The 18,919-nt window shown below is 44.6% G+C and overlaps 1 protein-coding gene across 1 annotated transcript in view; it reads left to right on the forward strand.

Annotated features, from left to right (window-relative positions):
• The first annotated feature begins 4,297 nt into the window (after positions 1–4,297).
• SLC17A6 (solute carrier family 17 member 6) overlaps positions 4,298–18,919 on the forward strand; it is a 45,362-nt gene continuing 30,740 nt past the window's right edge. Inside the window, exons 1-3 of the mRNA XM_082199467.1 lie at positions 4,298–5,385; positions 8,873–9,125; positions 11,025–11,143. Of these exons, the coding sequence (XP_082055593.1) occupies positions 5,300–5,385; positions 8,873–9,125; positions 11,025–11,143 (458 nt within the window). The 5' untranslated portion in view covers positions 4,298–5,299. The remainder of the gene's footprint in view (positions 5,386–8,872; positions 9,126–11,024; positions 11,144–18,919) is intronic.

Raw genomic sequence — 18,919 nt, forward strand, 5'->3', positions numbered from 1 at the left:
TAACCAGTTTATGAAAGCATCATATACCTTTTCTCGTGAAAATGCAAAATGTACAATAGAGTTTAGCTACAATATTGTACATTATCTTAATGCATCAAAAAACGGGGATGGAATATAAAACCTGAAGTATTAATTGATCTACTGCAAACATCCCATACATATCTACTATTAAGTCACATACCGTAAGTTCAGTGGAGCTTAATCCCAGGGTATAGACTGCAGCCAAAGAAATCTATTACAACTGTTTATTTTATAGCATATATGATCATTCCCTTTTATATATTGCATTAAAGATTTCCAGCTTTTCAGAATTACTTTATATTTTTGTGGAGTCCTTGTGAGTGCTGTAAACTCTAATAATTTCTCTTTGTTCCCACATTTTCTTTATTAACTCTGTTTTACTTGGTCTTCAGCTACTTTTCCCGAATTGGGTGAAGGTATTCTTGTTAACGTAACAACATATAAAACCCATATCTGTTTTCCTAATGGGGCAAATTCAGTGTCATAGATGTTTCAATTATGTTGCCAGTAGGTGGTCAAGTTGTTTCTTTCTGTTCCTGGCACACCACAATGAAACAGGAGATAAAGTAATGAGTAATTCAGCTACTTAATTTGACTGTCCTAGCTGCTACAATCACACAACCAAGGCTAGTAAAGACAATTAAATGTTTTCTGGTTGTGCTATTTGTTTATGAATGAATATGAAAGATATTCAAATAATATACTCTTTTCTCTTCCCCTCCCATCTAAAGTTAGATTGTAAGCTATCTGGACTCTGTAAAGCAGCATGCACACTGATGGTGTACTGCACAGAAATAAAATAATAATGCATGCAAGATATTGTATTTGTTAGGTACATGGTGTTGAACTCCAGATCCCATCATCCTTGGCCAGCATGGCCAATGGTCAGGAGTGATGGGAGCTGGAGCCCAACTATATATGGAGGGCACCAGGTTGGCTACCCCTGTGTTGGAACTATAACGTTTAGTCAATTAACCAGTTAGATTAATGCATTAAGAATCTTTTTAATCACTCAAATGAATACCTTTTGAGCAGCAATTTTTAAAAAATTAAATATTTTTTGATAAAACTATTAGCATGCATTCCTATCCCTGAAATCCTCCAGCTGAGTCATCATTGAAAGTGGTGCTAGTGTTGCTTTGCCAGTAGACAGTGAGCTTCGATGGAAGAATGAGATGTCTTAGGATGCTTGTGGAAGGCTCTGCCAGCTGGAAGGATTCACTGACCAAATCCTGGCACTTAAGCAGCCAAGAATGGGTTGTATGTTGGACATGCCACAGGGGAGGTGTATTCCTACACCAATTCCTTAGTCCATTGCACACCCACAGTGGCAGGAGGACAGAACCTGCTGGGAGTAAATCCCAGAAAGGCAAAATGGAGGGTTACTTCTGTGTGTCCCGCCGCCACCCCCCTTGAGCAAGAGAAGCATCAGGGCTCCCTATAGCTGAGAGGGGTGTGTGGGAGCACTTTAACGGAGCCCCAACCTGATCACAGACAGCTGTGTGCTCCTCAGTGGAGCAGTTTAATGAAGCAGAGGAAGGAACAAGCTGTATCAGGGCCTCACCAATGCAACTTGTTTCTCCCTCTGCGCCAGTAAGAAGGCAGAGTGGGACGGTGACTTCACTCTGCAGTATATCACTGGTGAAACCACTGCTTCTGAGTCTCTCTGCTACCAACGCCAGCCGGAAGGAGTGAAGTGCAATATACTGCAGAGTGAGGCTGCCATTGCAGTCTGCCCCTCATACTTGTCCTGGGCAAAGTATCAATACATCACCCAGGCTTATTTAGTGCAAAAGGCAGTCTGTGTGGATTTTCTTTTCTTCTTTTCTGTGAGAAGCTATTTAGCTACATTTTGGGGTTGGAGGAAACAGATGTACAGCAGAATCGTAATAAATACAAAAGTTGGTTGTTCCTATTGGGTAACCAGCAAGAATAGAAACCTCAGTCCAAATAAGTACTGTATTCAAGCCAGCAAAGAAACTTGGGCACAGGATAATAAATTACTACTACTACTACTACCACCATTAGAAAATTCCACCTGCTTTCTACTCAGTCTTTGCCAATACTTTAGCAAGCCTTCACCTATGCCTTTGGAGGTGCACAATCCCTCAGTTAGCAGAATCATATGCTGCAAAGTTTTGCTAAAATGTACCGTCTTAGATTAGGGACGTGGGTAGCGCTGTGGTCTAAACCATTGAGCCTTGCCGATCAGAAGGTCAGGGTTCGAATCCCTGCAGCGGGGTGAGCTCCTGTTGCCCGGTCCCTGTTCCTGCAAACCTAGCAGTTGGAAAGCACATCAAAGTGCAAGTAGATAAATAGGTACTGCTCCAGTGGGAAGGTAAATGGCGTTTCCATGTGCTGCTCTGGTTCATCAGAAGTGGCTTAGTCATGCTGGCCACATGACCCAGAAGCTGTACGCCAGCTCCCTTGGCCAATAAGGCGAGATGACTCATTTGCAGCTGGACCTAACGGCCAGGGTTCCCTTTACCTTTACCATCTTAGATTACAAGTAAGGAATAGCATGTTTAAATAAATAGCCTCAGATAAATAGCCTACTTCATATAGAACACTTGCAGGTTAGGGATACAATTGTGGGTTTTTTATTATTCAGTTGTAGTGGACCAATGGAGACAACCTTTTCCTACTGTCTGGGGATAGGCAATTTGTGGTAATATCACAAATTTTATGGTATTTTTTTTTAGTATACCTATAATCCTTTGCTTATTAGGGACCACCACACATTTCCCCCCAAAAAATGCTCTGCATGGGTAAATTCTGATTTATCAAAATGTTCAAATGTAGGGAGTCTGTGGCTTAGCTTTTGAAAAATATGAGGTCCTCAGTAATTAGCTAATTGGGAACCACTGCTTTAGATTATTGAAGGCCAGAGGATTTCTGGCTATATGACTGTGACCCAAAAAACTGCAGGTGACAAAAGCTACTTAGAAGAGGCATTTTCAGCTCTCTGTCACTCAACGGAGAATGTATCTTCTATAACTTTGGCTATTGTGATGTGTTTGTGTATTTTTATTTAGAACAGTTGTTCTATTAATGCACACATGCATGCAGATTAGAAAAGTAATAATCATCTAATTAAAAATACAGATTTATTTAATCTGGTGACAGCATTAGAATTTAGATAAAAGCTACAAAACTGTGCACTTTCCCTTTCAGCACCAAGAAATTTATTTTCCTAAAATAAGCTCTGAAGTGACATGAATCAAGGCAACATACACAAGTCTGGAAAAAAATAAAGACAAACAAAACCTTTTACTTAGAAATGGTAATATGTAAAATATCATAATTTTATTAGACATATTTTCTGCTCACATATTAATGCAGCATTTTACAAAGCAGGAGGAACTGATTATGAATGGCCAGTGAAACTGAACACCACAGGAGTAATTAATGGAAGTCTTGTCGAACACCATTGTCCTTCCACCAGAGGGCATCCTTAATAAAAACATTTTAATCACAGCAACATCAGTGTATTTAGAGCACAGGAACAGGGGCACATTTTTATCAAGTAATTAAGTGTGTTGGTACCATATATTTTTTATGAATCAAGTGATCAAGGTTCAAATTCAAAATGTGCACATTTATAGGTAGATGTTTTGCCTTTCATAAAACTATACTATTGCCATCAAAATAAATAAGAACTGAATAGTGCTTTTCAATAATATGAAACTTGTCAGAGTCACTACTGGAGTATGAGAAGCCCCTGCATAGTCAGATATTCTGTCCCTTTCACATTCCTGACATCTCACCAGGATAAGAGATTTCTACCATAATATAAATTATTGGACTATATTTTGGTCAGGAGAAGCCAAATCTGAGCATGGCAGTTTGGGCCTATTGTTTAGGAAGAATAGATAAAATATTAAAATGAACTATCTATACATATTAAGGAAACACACACACACACACACACACACACACACACACACATCAAAGATAGATACTATGGACAACCAGTCCATAGTAAAGAAATGTCATAAAATATTATGCCCATAAAATAAAGATTCAATGGTTTCCTAATTATACAATCTGAGAGGTGGCCTTACTCATCTGTTTATTATAGTTTTCACTAAATCTCAGATGATTTGCTGCTTTGTTTGCAGATCACTGCTTAAAATGGTGTCTTTTTAGGGAGGAAGTGTTCAGTTTATTTTGCTATACTGCAGCAAAAGCTGCTGAAATGTGCTCTAGTGCTTGTACTGCGCAACTGGGTCAGTCAATGCGTCAGGAAAGGGAGTCAAACATGGGAATCCGAAAGTTAATTGTCAGCGTCTCGTAAACCCCCGTTTTCTTTGAGAAGTACACTGCTCTCTGGAAAACCTGGAGACGGAGAGACCTTGACTCGGCTCCTCTTTGGTTTCCATGGCATCCGCTCTTCATTGACTTCATTGTAATGAGCCCGCCCAATTCCCCTGGAACATTGATGGTGGAGGAAAGCTTCCGATTGCTCTCTCCGTGGTGCTGAAAACATTTCGGAGCACGCTCTGTTCCTTGTGCGCTATCCATGGTGCTGAAATCTCTCTGGGAGGCGCGGCAGTGAAGGAAGGTGGCGAAGAATTGCCAACTACGTCTGAAGGTGTGACCCCTGCAACTCTGCTTTAGACCACTCTTTCCAGCACTGGAGCAACTGGTTGATGTGTTGCACACCAGTGCCAGAGTTTGTAACACAATCATCAGGGATTCACCCAAATTGGCATGAAGTAGGCACTGGGAAGGTTTGTATTCATCCTCTTTTGAAGTCTACATCGTCTGACGACTCACTACCTCTACCTATCCCAAATGCAGTAAACTAATCAGCACCAATCCAGGATTTTACTTACAAATTGGACTTTGAATCCAGGCGGTTCTCTTTTTTCAAACTCGCCATGGCTCCTCCTGCACCTTTTGCTAGTGGATCCTTCACCTCCAGGAAGACCTTCTAGTTGTGTCTCACAACTTCTGTTCTATTCAGAAATCTGTGGGCTGTATGTAGACACTCAATCGTCTCCTCTTTCTGGCGCTGGCTCTACTCCATTCCTCCTCGCCCACAGTTACACACATACACGCATACAGAGAATCTCTCTCTCTCTCTCTCTCTCTCTCTCTCTCTCTCTCTCTCTCTCACACACACACACACACACACACACACCTCTTTATCTGGATGCACACCAATAGCCATTTTATGGAGAAAAGTTAGACATGGAACCAATATGAGCCATCATCACTGTTTATAAGGGTGCCCTAGCCAACCAAGTGAACGCCAGTTAAAACCTTTGCAGGAATGGAGTCCGTAAAACAAAGGATCCTGACCCCTGGCAAGGAGGGGCTGAAAAATTTAGCTGGGAAATCGCTGGGTCAACTCTACAGGTAAGGGACGGGATTGTCTTTGGTGGGTAAGCATATTTACCATTGTGGAGCTTCTTAAACTGTGGCTCCTGACTTCACTTCTGATACGAGGATAATTTCATATACAGCTCTGGCCAAATGTGGGTATTTTTTGTGCTCTTTGGGTTTTGCTAGCTTGGGCTTTAACTTCAACAAAATGGTATCCAAATGGTTTTGATATTTAAGCATATACACCCTTCTATTTGGGAAGCAAGCACCAGTGGTTTCAATATATTTGTTTCCAGACATTATCTTAGAAACAAAGTCAGAAAAAATCATACCAGTGTTGGCTAATTTATTCATTTTGTTCTGTGTATTTAGAACCTCACAATGAGCAATGTAGAAAATGCTTTCTTTTATGGGGGGGGGACACCTTTGCACTGTATTTGGGTTTTAGTTTACAATTTATTTATAAGAAGTTTTCCCCCTCCCCCCAAGGAAGAATTAGCACGGTTTTCGATTTGGATTCCCCATTCCCCAGTGTATTCGCCCTTCAGACGAAGAAAAACATGGAGATGCATAAATAATTGATAATCTAATGTCTTCTTTCTGGAACACACATAAAAGGTAGACCATAGGAAAGAGACACTGAGGGAAACGTGTGTCCTTCTACCGAACCACCCCTTTATCCTTACACAGAAATCTACTACAAAAGAAACTGTTTGAAAAAGTACCGCAGCAAACCTTAGTTACAAAAATACATCTGAATTCGATATCAATGGTTCGTGAAAATACTGCAGCCTCCCTCTTAATTAAACCAAAACCAAAACGAAACTAATTGGTAGTTAAAATAATAGCATTTGAGAATGAAAAGATAATGCCAAATTGATTAATTTATTAATCTTAAAAAATAATAATTACTATTTCCCCTTATGCACATTCAGAGTGGCAGGTTAATACCTGAATAGGAAGGTCACCTTTGGTTGAGCAAAGCCACCATTGCGGCAATCGAAGCATTGTTTTATTGGAGAATATTAGGCTACTTTAGGGTAACATCTAGAAAACGGGGGCTGTACTAATTTATAAGCCAAAAGGTAAGCAGTAATTTTATTTTAAGAGCTGGCTGTACAACCCCAAACACACACACACACACACACACACACACACACACACCATCCCACGTATTTGCTGTCATGCCCATCCACGTAAATATCGCCTTATTTTTACTAGAGAGGAAGAGGACAGCAACGAAATATAATAAAAGCAAAATGCTGATTTGTATGACAATCTAATACTCCCGCTATAGTCTTAAATAATTTTACAAAGCCGTCTTCGAGAATAAAGAGATATACAAACTGTGCATTTTTTCATGGTTTTTAAAAACAAATATTGTATTAAAATGTCGAATTAACTCTAGGAATGCTTAATTTCGCATTAAGCTTCGCGGGAAAAACAGGATCTAGTTTTCTCCTCTTGGTCTTAGAATTGCCTCTTTACCGTTCTGTTTCTACGAGTCTTTTTTTCTTTTTCTTTCTTTTCTAGGCATACAGTAATAAGTGTTGGGAAGGAATATTTGTATGATTGTATGAGGAGGCAATGTAAACATCAGCTATTATGTGTTATTTCTGATATTGCCTGGATGAGATTAGGATCGGTTATTTGATGTTATGCTATGTTATATTATATTGTGTTATGCAATTAAGGTCAAGGACTGAATTCCTTGAAACTCGATATATGCATAGTATGTGTACACACAGAGAGACACACACAGAGCATAGTAAAATAGACCATACCATACCATCCAAAACCCAATCCCAATCTCCCCTCATCCAGGCAAAATAATAGATAATAGACAATCGTTGATTCTAACGGGAAAAACGACTTGCATCCCTCTCCCCAAACTAGCCAATAAAGGAATAAAATTAAACCCCATACCCACGTACTTCTGAGTAATCCCCACTGAACTCAATAAGATTTACTTCTGGGTAGGCATGTATAGGACTGCGCTGTTAATTCGCTCAACTGGCACAGGATCCAGCTCGGATCCCCGTGATGTAGAGAAAAACACTTTTGATCCTAAAATCAGCCGGTCCTGTTCCTAGATCTTAACCAATCTGTCTTTACTGACCTAGATCTCGAAGGAGTGAAGGTCACTGCTGCACTCCTGTCCGAAATTTCTAAAAGTAGTACGGGGTGGTGGTGGTGGAAATCCCTGCAATGGAAGATCGGATTTGCAAACCGAAAGACAAACGGAATAATATTTCGATCCCATTTCCAAGCCTTCCTTTTGTGAAAGGAAAACGTTTTTCCTCCGATGGAAAAACTAAGGGAAATTAAGGCAGGCGCGCAACTGGAAGGGCGAGAAACAGCAGCGTGCCTGGAATCAATGGGAATTCAATATTGCTAAGGAACGTTGGGGTGGCCATTCAGATCCCTCCCCATTTGCCATAACAGCAGTGAGAGAAAGGGCGCTCGCCTCGCCAATGCACTGCCTGCTTATTCCCACCCACCGACCCTCTGAGGTCCTCGAAAGCAGGGAAGCCTTGCTTGGGAGCGCTCAGTTTTCCACACCGAGGGAGCCGTGCGCCCATTACACGTTCCTCGGTGTCTTTTAAGCCTCCAAGCGCGGGCTGCCCGACAAGGAAGGCCTTCATTCGCGGCCGCCTTGGGATGTAGCTGGAGTGCAGGCCCGGCTGACTGAAAAAGCGCCAGGCGGCCATTTTGAGTGCTGGCAGGAAAACCAGACAACTGGCCGTCGCCTCTGTAAAAAAGAAAAAGAAAAAAGACGCCCTTTCCCTTCTCAATAGGCCTCACCAGGCCTCATGGGCTTGCACACTCCAACCCCCAACCCCTGCTTTATAAGAGAGTTAAAGCCCTCTCTCTAAAAGGCAAGCAGACGTGGGTTTCGGCCCCCTTTTCCAGGATATGTTTCTGGTTGCAAAGTAGCCCAACATGGCGCCTCCGCAGTCGAACGCCTCCCATACATCAGGAGGTACATAAGGAATGGAGGGGAGGGGGAAGGAATCGAGAAGCCTGGCAGGGGCGCCTCACTGAATTGCTTTGTGAAACCCACGCAGGAGATGGAAACGTTTCCTAAATCACGCCTGCCAACCTCTCGGGTATTTGTCAGTGGTGAGGGAAATAAACGTGTGCCGAAGCCCGCTTGCCCTTTCCAAACTTTAATGCAGGGCAGATCTCATCTGCAGCAGAAGGGCCCTGGTTCATTCTTGGGCCTGAAGCGCTGGAAAGTCACTCTCCCTGAGGGTAGACAGTACTCCCTGAACTAGGCGGACCAAGGATCTGGCTAAGTGGACAGCAGTACACTGTGTTTCTACATCTCCCCAGCGAGGCTTAGCACTCGCTAAATTGATTTTTAAGGCACACTCCTGGTTCAGACTAAGCCCTGAATCTACCTGCCCTTGCTTTAACCTCTGCCACCCAACCCGGGCAAAAATAGAATCCCGAAGATAAACGAGGCCAGGGGATTGGAGTCCCTTGACTGAGATCATGTCCTCTTTGGTTTGGGCAGAGTCCTCGAGAAGAAGCAGAAGACCGGCGACACCATCGAGCTGACAGAAGATGGGAAACCCTTGGAGCAGCCCGAGAAGAAGGCGCCCCTGTGCGACTGCACCTGCTTCGGGCTCCCGCGGAGATACATCATCGCCATCATGAGCGGACTGGGCTTCTGCATCTCTTTTGGGATCCGCTGTAACCTGGGAGTAGCCATCGTGGACATGGTCAATAACAGCACTATACACCGAGGAGGGAAAGTCATCAAAGAGGTGAGAGAGAGAGAGACGTTGAGATAGTTCTCCTCTTCCACCTGCACCATCACGACTCCCAAACGCCCTTCAGGCGTCCATTTTAAGAACATGGGCTAGACTCTAAGAGAGGTGGCCTGTATGTCATCGTCTGACTTCAATGTTTAGGGAAAGGTTCTTTAAGCAGAACTGAAAAAAACATTGCAAGGAGAGATGAATCCATTCATTTGGTTTTGATCCATTTTTCCCTCCTCTTTCTCTCGTTCCAATTCATTCACCAGCCTCATTTCCTGTTTCTTTTTTCTTCCCCCGTTTAAAACCAGACTCAGTTTTGTTGTCGTTGGTATGAGAATTTGGTGCACCTGTTGGCTTTTCCTACTGCTTTCTTTCCCTGGAGCTCGGAACGGCTTACATGGTTCGCTCCCCAAGCATTTTATATTCACAACCCTATGAGGTCGAGAAAGAACGTAGTTGGCCCGAGATCATCCCATGAGCTTCCTGGCTGAGTGGGGCTTTGAACCTAGGGTACCCCACCCATAAATAAAAGATGTAGCTCCCCCACTCTCTTACACACGGTTATATTTTAGAAGACGACCAGCTCCACGGAACTCGCAGCCCAAGGCAGACCTGAAAGCAGGTCCCATTGAGTTCAATTGAACTTACTTCCAATTAGGTGTGGCCAGGAGGACCGCAACCGCAGTCGATTGAAAATCCTAAATTATTCAGCTGCGAATGGGGGTGAAAGGAGTCCAGGAGCCCGTACCCCACCCCGAGTCGGATCATGATGCTCCGCTTCCTGCTTTCGCTTCTTCAGTTCAAATCCAGAGCTGGTCCCAGGATCAGACTTCAGCCGTTACATGGCAGCGTCTGCGCTCCGCACTTGCCAAAATCGATAGGGAACAGGGCAGAGGTGGCCCCTCTGGACAACTGCTATTTTAGACCCTTAAACATACTTATATGGTTAATAAATAATGATGATTACACCAAGCGGCCAAAAAGGATGAAAGAGGTTTGTTTTCCCCCTGGCTCTCTGGAAACTTCGGAATTAGGGAGATGACGGTCCATCAATCGTTTTTTACATCGCGATTGTCAAATCAGGTCCGTCTTGGTTTTTAAAAAGCGAGGGAGGGAATCTTTATTAATAATATGAAGAAAGCGAAGCAAATCTGTATCAAACCCCTAATTCGGAGGGAAGGTGAAGCTTAGTTTATAGGCGGATAAATGTACGTCGCTTCCGCAAGATTTTCTCCTTAATAATCGTTTTCTTTGGTGAGAAAAATAGCAAGGTGTTTGTCCAATAGAAAAACAAACAAATCACCACATAATAATCGAGAACGTGAAATGGTTCACAAAATAACGCCCCACCGTCGTCCCCAACCATTTCTCCCAGGGGAAAAAACAGACTAACACAAAGTAACCAAGTGGCAAAGGTATCTTATTTATACAGTGAAATAAATTGCTGGACGGATCCGTTTCAAACACTGTTGTGTTCGGAAGCTTTTGAACATTATGTTTGATTTGAACCTGGCTATCGCCCAGGAGATTCATCAATCCACTTGTGACCCTTTTCAAATATATTCGACCCCCTCTACTCCCCAATATGCTAACCTGGAATCAAGACGTCCCAGAGTACAGTATCCTACTAGTACAATAATATAAATACTACTAATAATTAATAATGAAAAGCAATTAAGAATATATAGGTTACAGAGACGTTAGCAATCCCCATCCTTTAAAACCCCCAATGTGTTTGTTTGGGCTAATTGTTGAATTTAGCAGCGTCATGGGAAACCACATTCATATTCCGTGGCTGACAGTTGCAGGTACCCTCCGACCTGTCCTTTCTAAATGACTGCTTACAACGCATCTTCTTTTTCTTCCCTCTGTCTTTCCTTTCCTTGGCTTGGTCGCTTTCGGAAGAAAGCGAAGTTTAACTGGGATCCGGAGACGGTTGGCATGATCCACGGTTCTTTTTTCTGGGGCTATATAATCACGCAGATCCCCGGGGGATATATTTCATCCAGGCTGGCAGCTAACAGGTAATGGCAACCCGATCTCTCCCCTCCTCCACGTGCGAAGTAAGTAAACAAAGAGCGAGATGTCTGCTCCGCATGGTGTTGGGTTATTCTATGGTTGGTGTTTCTGCTGACAAGGGAAGAGGCAGAGAGCCGCGGGGACCTGTTGTTGGCTCAGGGCTGCTTCTTTTCCTGCATGGGCTGTTGGAAAGAAACAGCCTCCTGTCTGGGGGAAACCTCGATGAGCCACACTGCGGAGCTCAACCCCCCACCCCGCTATGGTGCAAAGCGTAGCAGCGCAGTGCGGAGTGGTGCTCCCCATCCGCCAGTACGTGGGCGCAGACTCAGAGGCCAGAATAGTTTGGCTTTGCAGCCAATCTTTGTTGGTGGAGCGACAGACTGTTTTTGTGTTAGACGAACTGAACAGAAGGGGGATTCTCTCACGCTTAGGAGACAAGGCAGGGCACCTCCAGTGGTACATACAGTCAGGACTCTGCTTTTACGCCTCTCCTCCAGCCCATCTTTAGATGGAGTTCAGTGTAGCTTCTGGCATTTCTGCTCAAATGTCCTGCTTTGAGGGCACTACTGGACACACCATCCCTGGCAGAGTCTCTCGCTCTCCCTACCAAGGATTTCTGGTCTTTTGCCACAAGTTTCCAAATGAATACATTTCAGTTCAGTCCGGAATAAAACCCACCACCGGCTCTGTGCAACTAAGTCCCATGAGACTTGCTCCCAAAGAAGGGTCTATGGCAGGCATGGCTAAACTTGGCCCTCGAGATGTTTTGGGGCTACAACTCCAATCATCCCTAGCTAACAGGACCAGTGGTCAGGGATGATGGGAATTGTAGTCCCTAAACATCTGGAGGGGCAAGTTTGGCCATGCCTGGCTATGGGATTGCAGCCTAAACGCTGTTTTGCTGGGTGTGTGACTCTGTTCTAGCTGAAATCACTGCCATTTTGACCCGAAATCTGAGATTATTCTTTAAACAGTCATGGTTTATTAACGATCATTTCGGTTCATGTCGCGTCTTTCAGTTTCAACATACAGCGCCTAAGGCTGCTCATAACAATGACAACCAAAAAAGGGGGCGGGGAGTCCATGCTCCCTTCCAAGCCCAGTTGAAACGAAGTATTTTGATAGCTGAAGTAATAAAAAACACAACACTGACTTTCAGTTAAATGCTTCAGCTTAACTAAACTGATTATTGATTATAATAATCATACTCTACTAGTAGTACTTACTATTCAGTTAGCAGATTAATAATTGTACACATTTTCGTCCGACCGAAACCCACGGGTTCGTGTTAGCAAAACACGAATCTCCTGTTTTTACATTGTTATTATTGGTTTTAATGTTACACTTTATGATATGTCTTGTTCCTGGCGTTGTTTCCAGATCTTATTATTCAGGCATTAAGATATTATTCATATATGAAAGCCCTGTTATTGTTTTTTGCACATCACTGAAACGCAGTATACTTGCTCGCTTGCTTGCTCGACGGTTCGAAACTATTTCATGCGGTCTGGCTGGGCTCTCTGTTCATACCGTCTGCTTCAAGTAGAGACAAATCCATTTGAATCGCTCAGGTTATATATAACCCGCAGAGCTTTTTGGGAAGCCGTCGATGGGGAGTCGAGTGCGTTATTTTTTAATTATCCCCCCTTTTTATTTATTTATTTAAACAAAAAGACTCTGCGTATCCCTCAGATGAAAGGTGGGGGTCCTTATTAATGGGCAGCCGAAGGGGAGCTGAATGAGGCGCCCGCTGCACGAAGCAGGAGAGAAAGTGCTTTCCAAGAGAGCTTTGCACAATGAAAGGGAAGTACAGATGGCGCGGGGTCTTAAGGCTCCGTTTCTATGGCGCCTGCCAAGGAGGTTTCAGGCACCCGGGGGGGGGGCGATTCTACCTGTTAATTAGATCCTCGGAGGATTCCCGGGCGCAGGAGGCATTCAGAGCCATCCTCTCTGGGAGGAGCAAGGGGGGTCCTAGCGCCGCGCTTTCTCCAACCCGGAAGCAGGCGGCCCCGGGCAGGGACTGGATGTTCCAAAGAACAAAGTCTCCGCGCGTAAAGGCCCTTTAGACCAATCCATCAGCCAATGCAGAAGTGCTGATCGCCCCCCGAATCGATCGCCTTTCCACCCACGCCGACTGCTCCGATCCCGCGCTTGCAGCTCTGAATGGGGAATGTTTGTGCTATTACAAAACCCCTCCCTCTCCTAGTCCGCAGTCATGAATCAAAGTAACTGTGTTCACACACGCGCGCGCATCTCACTTGCCTAGCTCTCTGGGACGACAACCCGATCGTCATTTCTTGCCCTGGGCAAGATTTCCACCAGTTGTTTGGCTTGAGTAAAAAAAGGAATCAGGGATTTAATCGCCACCACTACCAACCCCCATTGGAGCGCTTCAAACTACCCCGGGTCTTTATCTGCACAAATGGGAAACGGGGTAACCTAGCTGTAGATTGAATTTCCAAAGGGAAAGCGGGTGGGGGTGGAATCGGACGCAGGGAAAAGTCCTGCAGGAAAGCTTGCTTTCCCTAAACATCCTCAATGCGACTCTATTAAACTGAATTTTACGTCGGATGGGAGAGCACCACCTGATCTAGAATCTGCGCTGATTTAAGGCTGGACTCTTATACCCACTTACCTGGGAGTAAGCCCCGTTGTACTCGGTGGACCTTTCTTCTGAGTAGACGTGCATAGCACTCCCAATTCAGATTAACAGGAATATACAGGTTTGGAAAGACAGCAGTAAGACCTAATCCACTTCCCCTCTAACCAGCTCCTGGATTGCTGCTTGAGCCTCCCCGAAGTCGTGCGTGTTCTTCTTTAGCCCTAATTCTCTCCGAATTTATAGTTTTGAGATTATAGTTGTGCGAACTGGTAGATGTGGAGGGAGAGGAATGGCACGTAACTAATTCGGAATGCGTAAAGGCAGACAGCGACAAGATGGAAACCGAGGAAATGGCGACTCACGACAGTCAATCTGTGAGCGTGTGCTGTAGGTTTAGATGCCAAAACAAGGGCAATTCTCCATCGAACCGACCGTGGCCGATATTATAAATCAAACCTGTATGCTTAAAGGCGCATTGAAATCAGATCACCTGCTAGGTTCTAAATCAATGCAATAGGCATTCTATCAACCGTTTTGGATAAAAAGTCCAGTTATATTTCGGGGCGGGAGGGAGCCTTGTAATACATACATACGAAAGCTGGGAGTTTTTATTTACAGTACTCTCATTTGTCTCTTCTGGACGGAGGGCCCGAGGTTTCCTTAGGTGGCTCATATTCTGTTCATAGGCCTGGATTTGGCTTTACAACAATGAATTTTTCTTCTATAGGCAAATATGGGTGGCGAGGCGACTGGGACATCCTGCTTTGGAGCAGCTGGGCTAGTGTCTCCTTCCAGACCTACCAGCCGGGCTCCGCCCATATTGGGGAAGTCATTGCGTGTTCCACCACCAACCACAATCCACAGTTGAGACAGTACTGTTAGTTTCAGCTCTCTTCACTGTGCAGCGAAGTGCTTGTCACGAGACAATGTTTACATTCCACAGTCAGAGTACTGTTGGGTTTTCACACGGGAATGGGAAGCTGGATGTGACGTACACTGGTTTCCTGTTTTTCACTGATCTCTCGGTGTTCGTTATTCCGAGGAGAAGGTTGGTTTTGCTTCTCTGCTCCAGCAGAGGCAAGATGCATATTTGTAATTTCTCAACAATGAACTGAGAATAAAGCAACATTAAGCATGTGGCACGTACTGTTCATCATTCCGTTGTGCAAAGGACTCTGCAATATCAACAAGTACGAGTGAGTGGACATTTCATCCGAATGAATGGATGGTTCCTCCATATGAATAAACGGACAGTGGCCATTTCTTCCATAGGAGTGAATGGTTATCTCCTCCATATGAGTGACCGACTATTCCTTCTCCATTCACTTGGATGGAGCTGGGGAAAAGGACTGGGGCGATTGTGTTCCACATTACTGGAATAAGTGTAATCTCGCACTGGAGCCATCTCTAGGGATCTGTGGGTGCTTCGGTACCCACAATAATATATTTGTGGGGGCTGGAGCCCCTCAAAGTCAATGGGCAAAGTTGAAGCCCTTTGTTGCGGGCACCCACGATCTTCGCTGCGAGATGATACCCATGTTATCTCGGGGTAGCTGTCCAAAGCCAGCAATATTGCAAAGACAGTCAACATGGTGCGGTTGCGAATCTTTGACCTACAACCATTTATCAGCGCCGCTAGCACAAGCAATGTTCAGGGATGAGAGAGCTGCAGGGGAGGGCATCGCGTTAGCTACCCTTGCGGCAGAAAAGGGCACTGAGTTGTTGTTTTTACGGTGAGCCTTATGGGCATGGGCATAGCCAGGATTTTTGCTAGGAGGAGCAGGACTTTGGTTAGGGGGGACAGAACGGCATTGATTGGTCAGTTAGTTAAGTATTTCTATTGTTTTACTTGACCTAGGGGGCAGTTGCCCCCTGCCTCCCCCCCCCGGCTACGCCCATGATTATGGGTAAATCTGGAAACTTGGAAGAATGAGAAGGCAGGGCTGCGCTTTCCCAACTGGTCTGCGCGCTCCACGGTGCAATACTGTAGAATGGCTCCATCACATTACAAGGGGTTTCCGCTGGGCGAGAGGAGCGAGGCAGGCAGACGGTCTCTTTGGGGAGACAGGGAGAGGGCGGCATGATTTCAGACTGCGGAGGATATGTGGCTATTTGTTTCTGGCCAGGAAGCGCCAGGCTCGCTGGTCTTCGCATCAGCAATCGGGGATTATTTACTAAACCGTAATTGTAGCCATTTTCGTATAATGCCATGCATTTCCCCAATACAAAGGGGGAATGAAAGCCCCAGTTAACACACATTCAGGTGCCCATCAGAGAGGTCTTCTTACCAAGTCCATTTAGTCTCGAGTTAAAGAGGAAATAACGATTGCGCTTTTATCTTATTAGCCGAGCCTTTAAAGGAGCCGACGACGTCGCCAGTCTTCCCTGGTGCCGTCCTCCCCCCCCCACCATTGACTTTTTATTTTCTGTCCAGTCAAATCCATCACAGTTGCGTGCAACCCGCTTCACCCCTTATGCCTAGTTTCAAGACGTGCAATGAACGGAGAGTGAATGAATGGTGTCGTGCTGTTAATTAGGAGCAGGGCGCGATCCCTTCACAAGTTATACTACACGGGGAACGTTTGTAAAGAGTGCAATATTTTAATCCAGTGTTTTCTCAGATCCAGTTAACTCACATCAGCAGAACCGTCAAACAGTCAATTCGTCATTCAGCGATTTCTAAGGTGATTAACTTTCTTGATTGTTGTTTTTTTAACAGTGTAATCAATAAATGAACTGATTAAAAGGGTAGGTATAGAATACAGGTGATACTTTCAGGGTTTCAGAAGACTCTAACAGGGTCAGTTTGAAGGGGAATAAACCTGAAAACAAACAATCTGAAATCCATGATTAAAACTGAAAAACTCTATAAATAAAAAAGCTAGAAATACAAATAAATTGCCCCCCACCTCACATTGCAAAGGATGAACACTTTATTGCGAGGGACAGCTCTAATTAAAACCTGATTAAAAACCCAAACATTAATCTGAGATTAATTAATAAAATCAATTACACCAATTTAAATCAACGACACCATTAACAAGCTGTTGTCATGCACACCGCACGGTACTAAAAGTACTTTTACAAATCAGCTCTAGCAAGGAAAATTACATGGATATGTAATCAAATACATGGATGTGTCTTGTGCAGCAGATCTTTTTATCATGACTGAACTAAAATGACTAAAGATAATAATAATACATACTTTAATAAATACACTTCATCCTTTCAATGTTGACAACATAGTGGTGTTTTAATTTTTTAAAAAATTGCTCAGAGCTGCCCAGGTTGATGACAATGACCTTTATTTTTATATAAATGTCATGCATCAGCAGACTCCATTCTCATGTGCATGCACCTATTTGACTGAAAAGAGAGAGAAAGAAGATTGGCATGCAGAAACAACAGAGTATAAGAAGACACCTGCTGGATCAGGCCAAGGCCCATCCAGGGCCGTCTTGAGTATATCCCGTGTGTGGTGCAAAGCTCTCTCCAGCACCCCCCCCCCCAGTTTCCCAGAATTTTTTAGGAAGGACGGTGCTGCTGGCGGGGCTGGAGCAGGTGGGCAGCGGCTGGAGGGTGGCTCCTCTGGCAGGGAAGAGGTAGAGGCTCAGCTGGCTGCTTCGGCGCGGCATGGCGGAGGCAGGCAAGGGCAGCGAGCTGATGCTGGGAGGCACCACGTCCAGCCTCCGCCTCTTCCCTGGCGCCCACCAGATCTTGGCGCCCCGGCGCCCCATGCCACTAGCCTCTACGGGTAAGACGCCCCTGGCCTCATCTAGTCCACCATCCTGTTCCTATAGTGGCCACCCAGATGCCTATGGGAAGCCCACAAGTAGCACCTGAGTGCAACAGTGTGCTTCCCTCCTGCAGTTCCCAGCAACTGGTTTCCAGAAGCATATTGCCTCCAACAGTGAATTATAACAGTAATTATCATTTCTATAATTATGAAATTGTAGAAATGTTGTGGGTGGCTAAAAATTTGTAGGTGACTTTTGAGAACAATGGTGTCATAAGTTTTGGGTGTCTTACCTGGATGGGAGAATGCACTTATGGAAGTTCTATGGAAATGGTTTGTCTATCCAAATTCAGGGCACACATTTCAGTAGATTTTCTGTCCAGTCTCAACTAGATTATCTGTTGAACAGGTTGTGGAAGAGCTAACTGGCTTCTGAAAGGTTTCCCTAGTGGTGGGCCCAGTGGCGTAGCGTGGGTTGTCAGCACCCGGGGCAAGGCAAGTAATTTGCGCCCCCTAACCCATGGATTTGCACCCCCTAACCTGTGGATTTGTGCCCCCTAACCCTAACCCCCAGATGTTGCGCCCGGTGTGGCCGCCCCCCCCTGCACCCCCCACGTTACGCCACTGGGTGGGCCTTCTGGAGCTAGTTCTAGGCTCCACATCATAGCTTCCAAGCTTCCATTGGCTGCAACTGCAGTAGAACCGTGGTTCCCATCCCTAGGATAATTCTAATTGCACAGAAAATGCACAAGACTATTCAGAGACATTATTCAGGATTTGGCCTAAAGTTTATGGTTGGAACTTCACTCTACTCCTTCAGATGACTCTACCATAGAAACATAGGATGTTGCCTTATAATGATTCAGACCACTGGCCCATGTAACTTGAGCAGTGGTGGCTCTCCAGGGTTTCAGACAGGGAACTTTTCAGCTGTCCCTTGATATGCCAGGTATACAAAAAATGTGCTCCAACACTGAAGTGCAGGGAGCTGCTAATCCATGATGTACATGCTTTTGTTTTTGTCATAGCACTCTGACCCAGGAATGCCCCTCCCCCAGGGCATATTTGTCACTGCCATTTCATATTTTATTTTATTTTTAATTTTCATGAAACAGGATATAAGTATGGGCATATCATTATCAAAACAATTGGTTTCCCCCCTCCCCCAGATCAGAAGACTAATACATTTCCCATAGATCTGTATGCATAGCTGGCGGGTGCCAGTCATCAGAGTGTTCATGTGAATACTTTATAAAGGTATGTCATACTTCAGTAAAATTGCCTGTATCAGTTGCATCATTCAGGGCATGCACTCTCTTAGTTTCTCAGATAAAGCGATTGTCCATTCTTCCTGTTTCCATTGTGTGATATGTAGATCAGGCATAGGCAAACTCTGGCCCATCCCAAACTAACAGGACCAGTGGTCAGGGATCATGGGAATTG

This window comes from Podarcis vaucheri (genome assembly GCF_965113315.1).
Source record: "Podarcis vaucheri genome assembly, chromosome: 1".
Classification (NCBI taxonomy): domain Eukaryota; kingdom Metazoa; phylum Chordata; class Lepidosauria; order Squamata; family Lacertidae; genus Podarcis; species Podarcis vaucheri.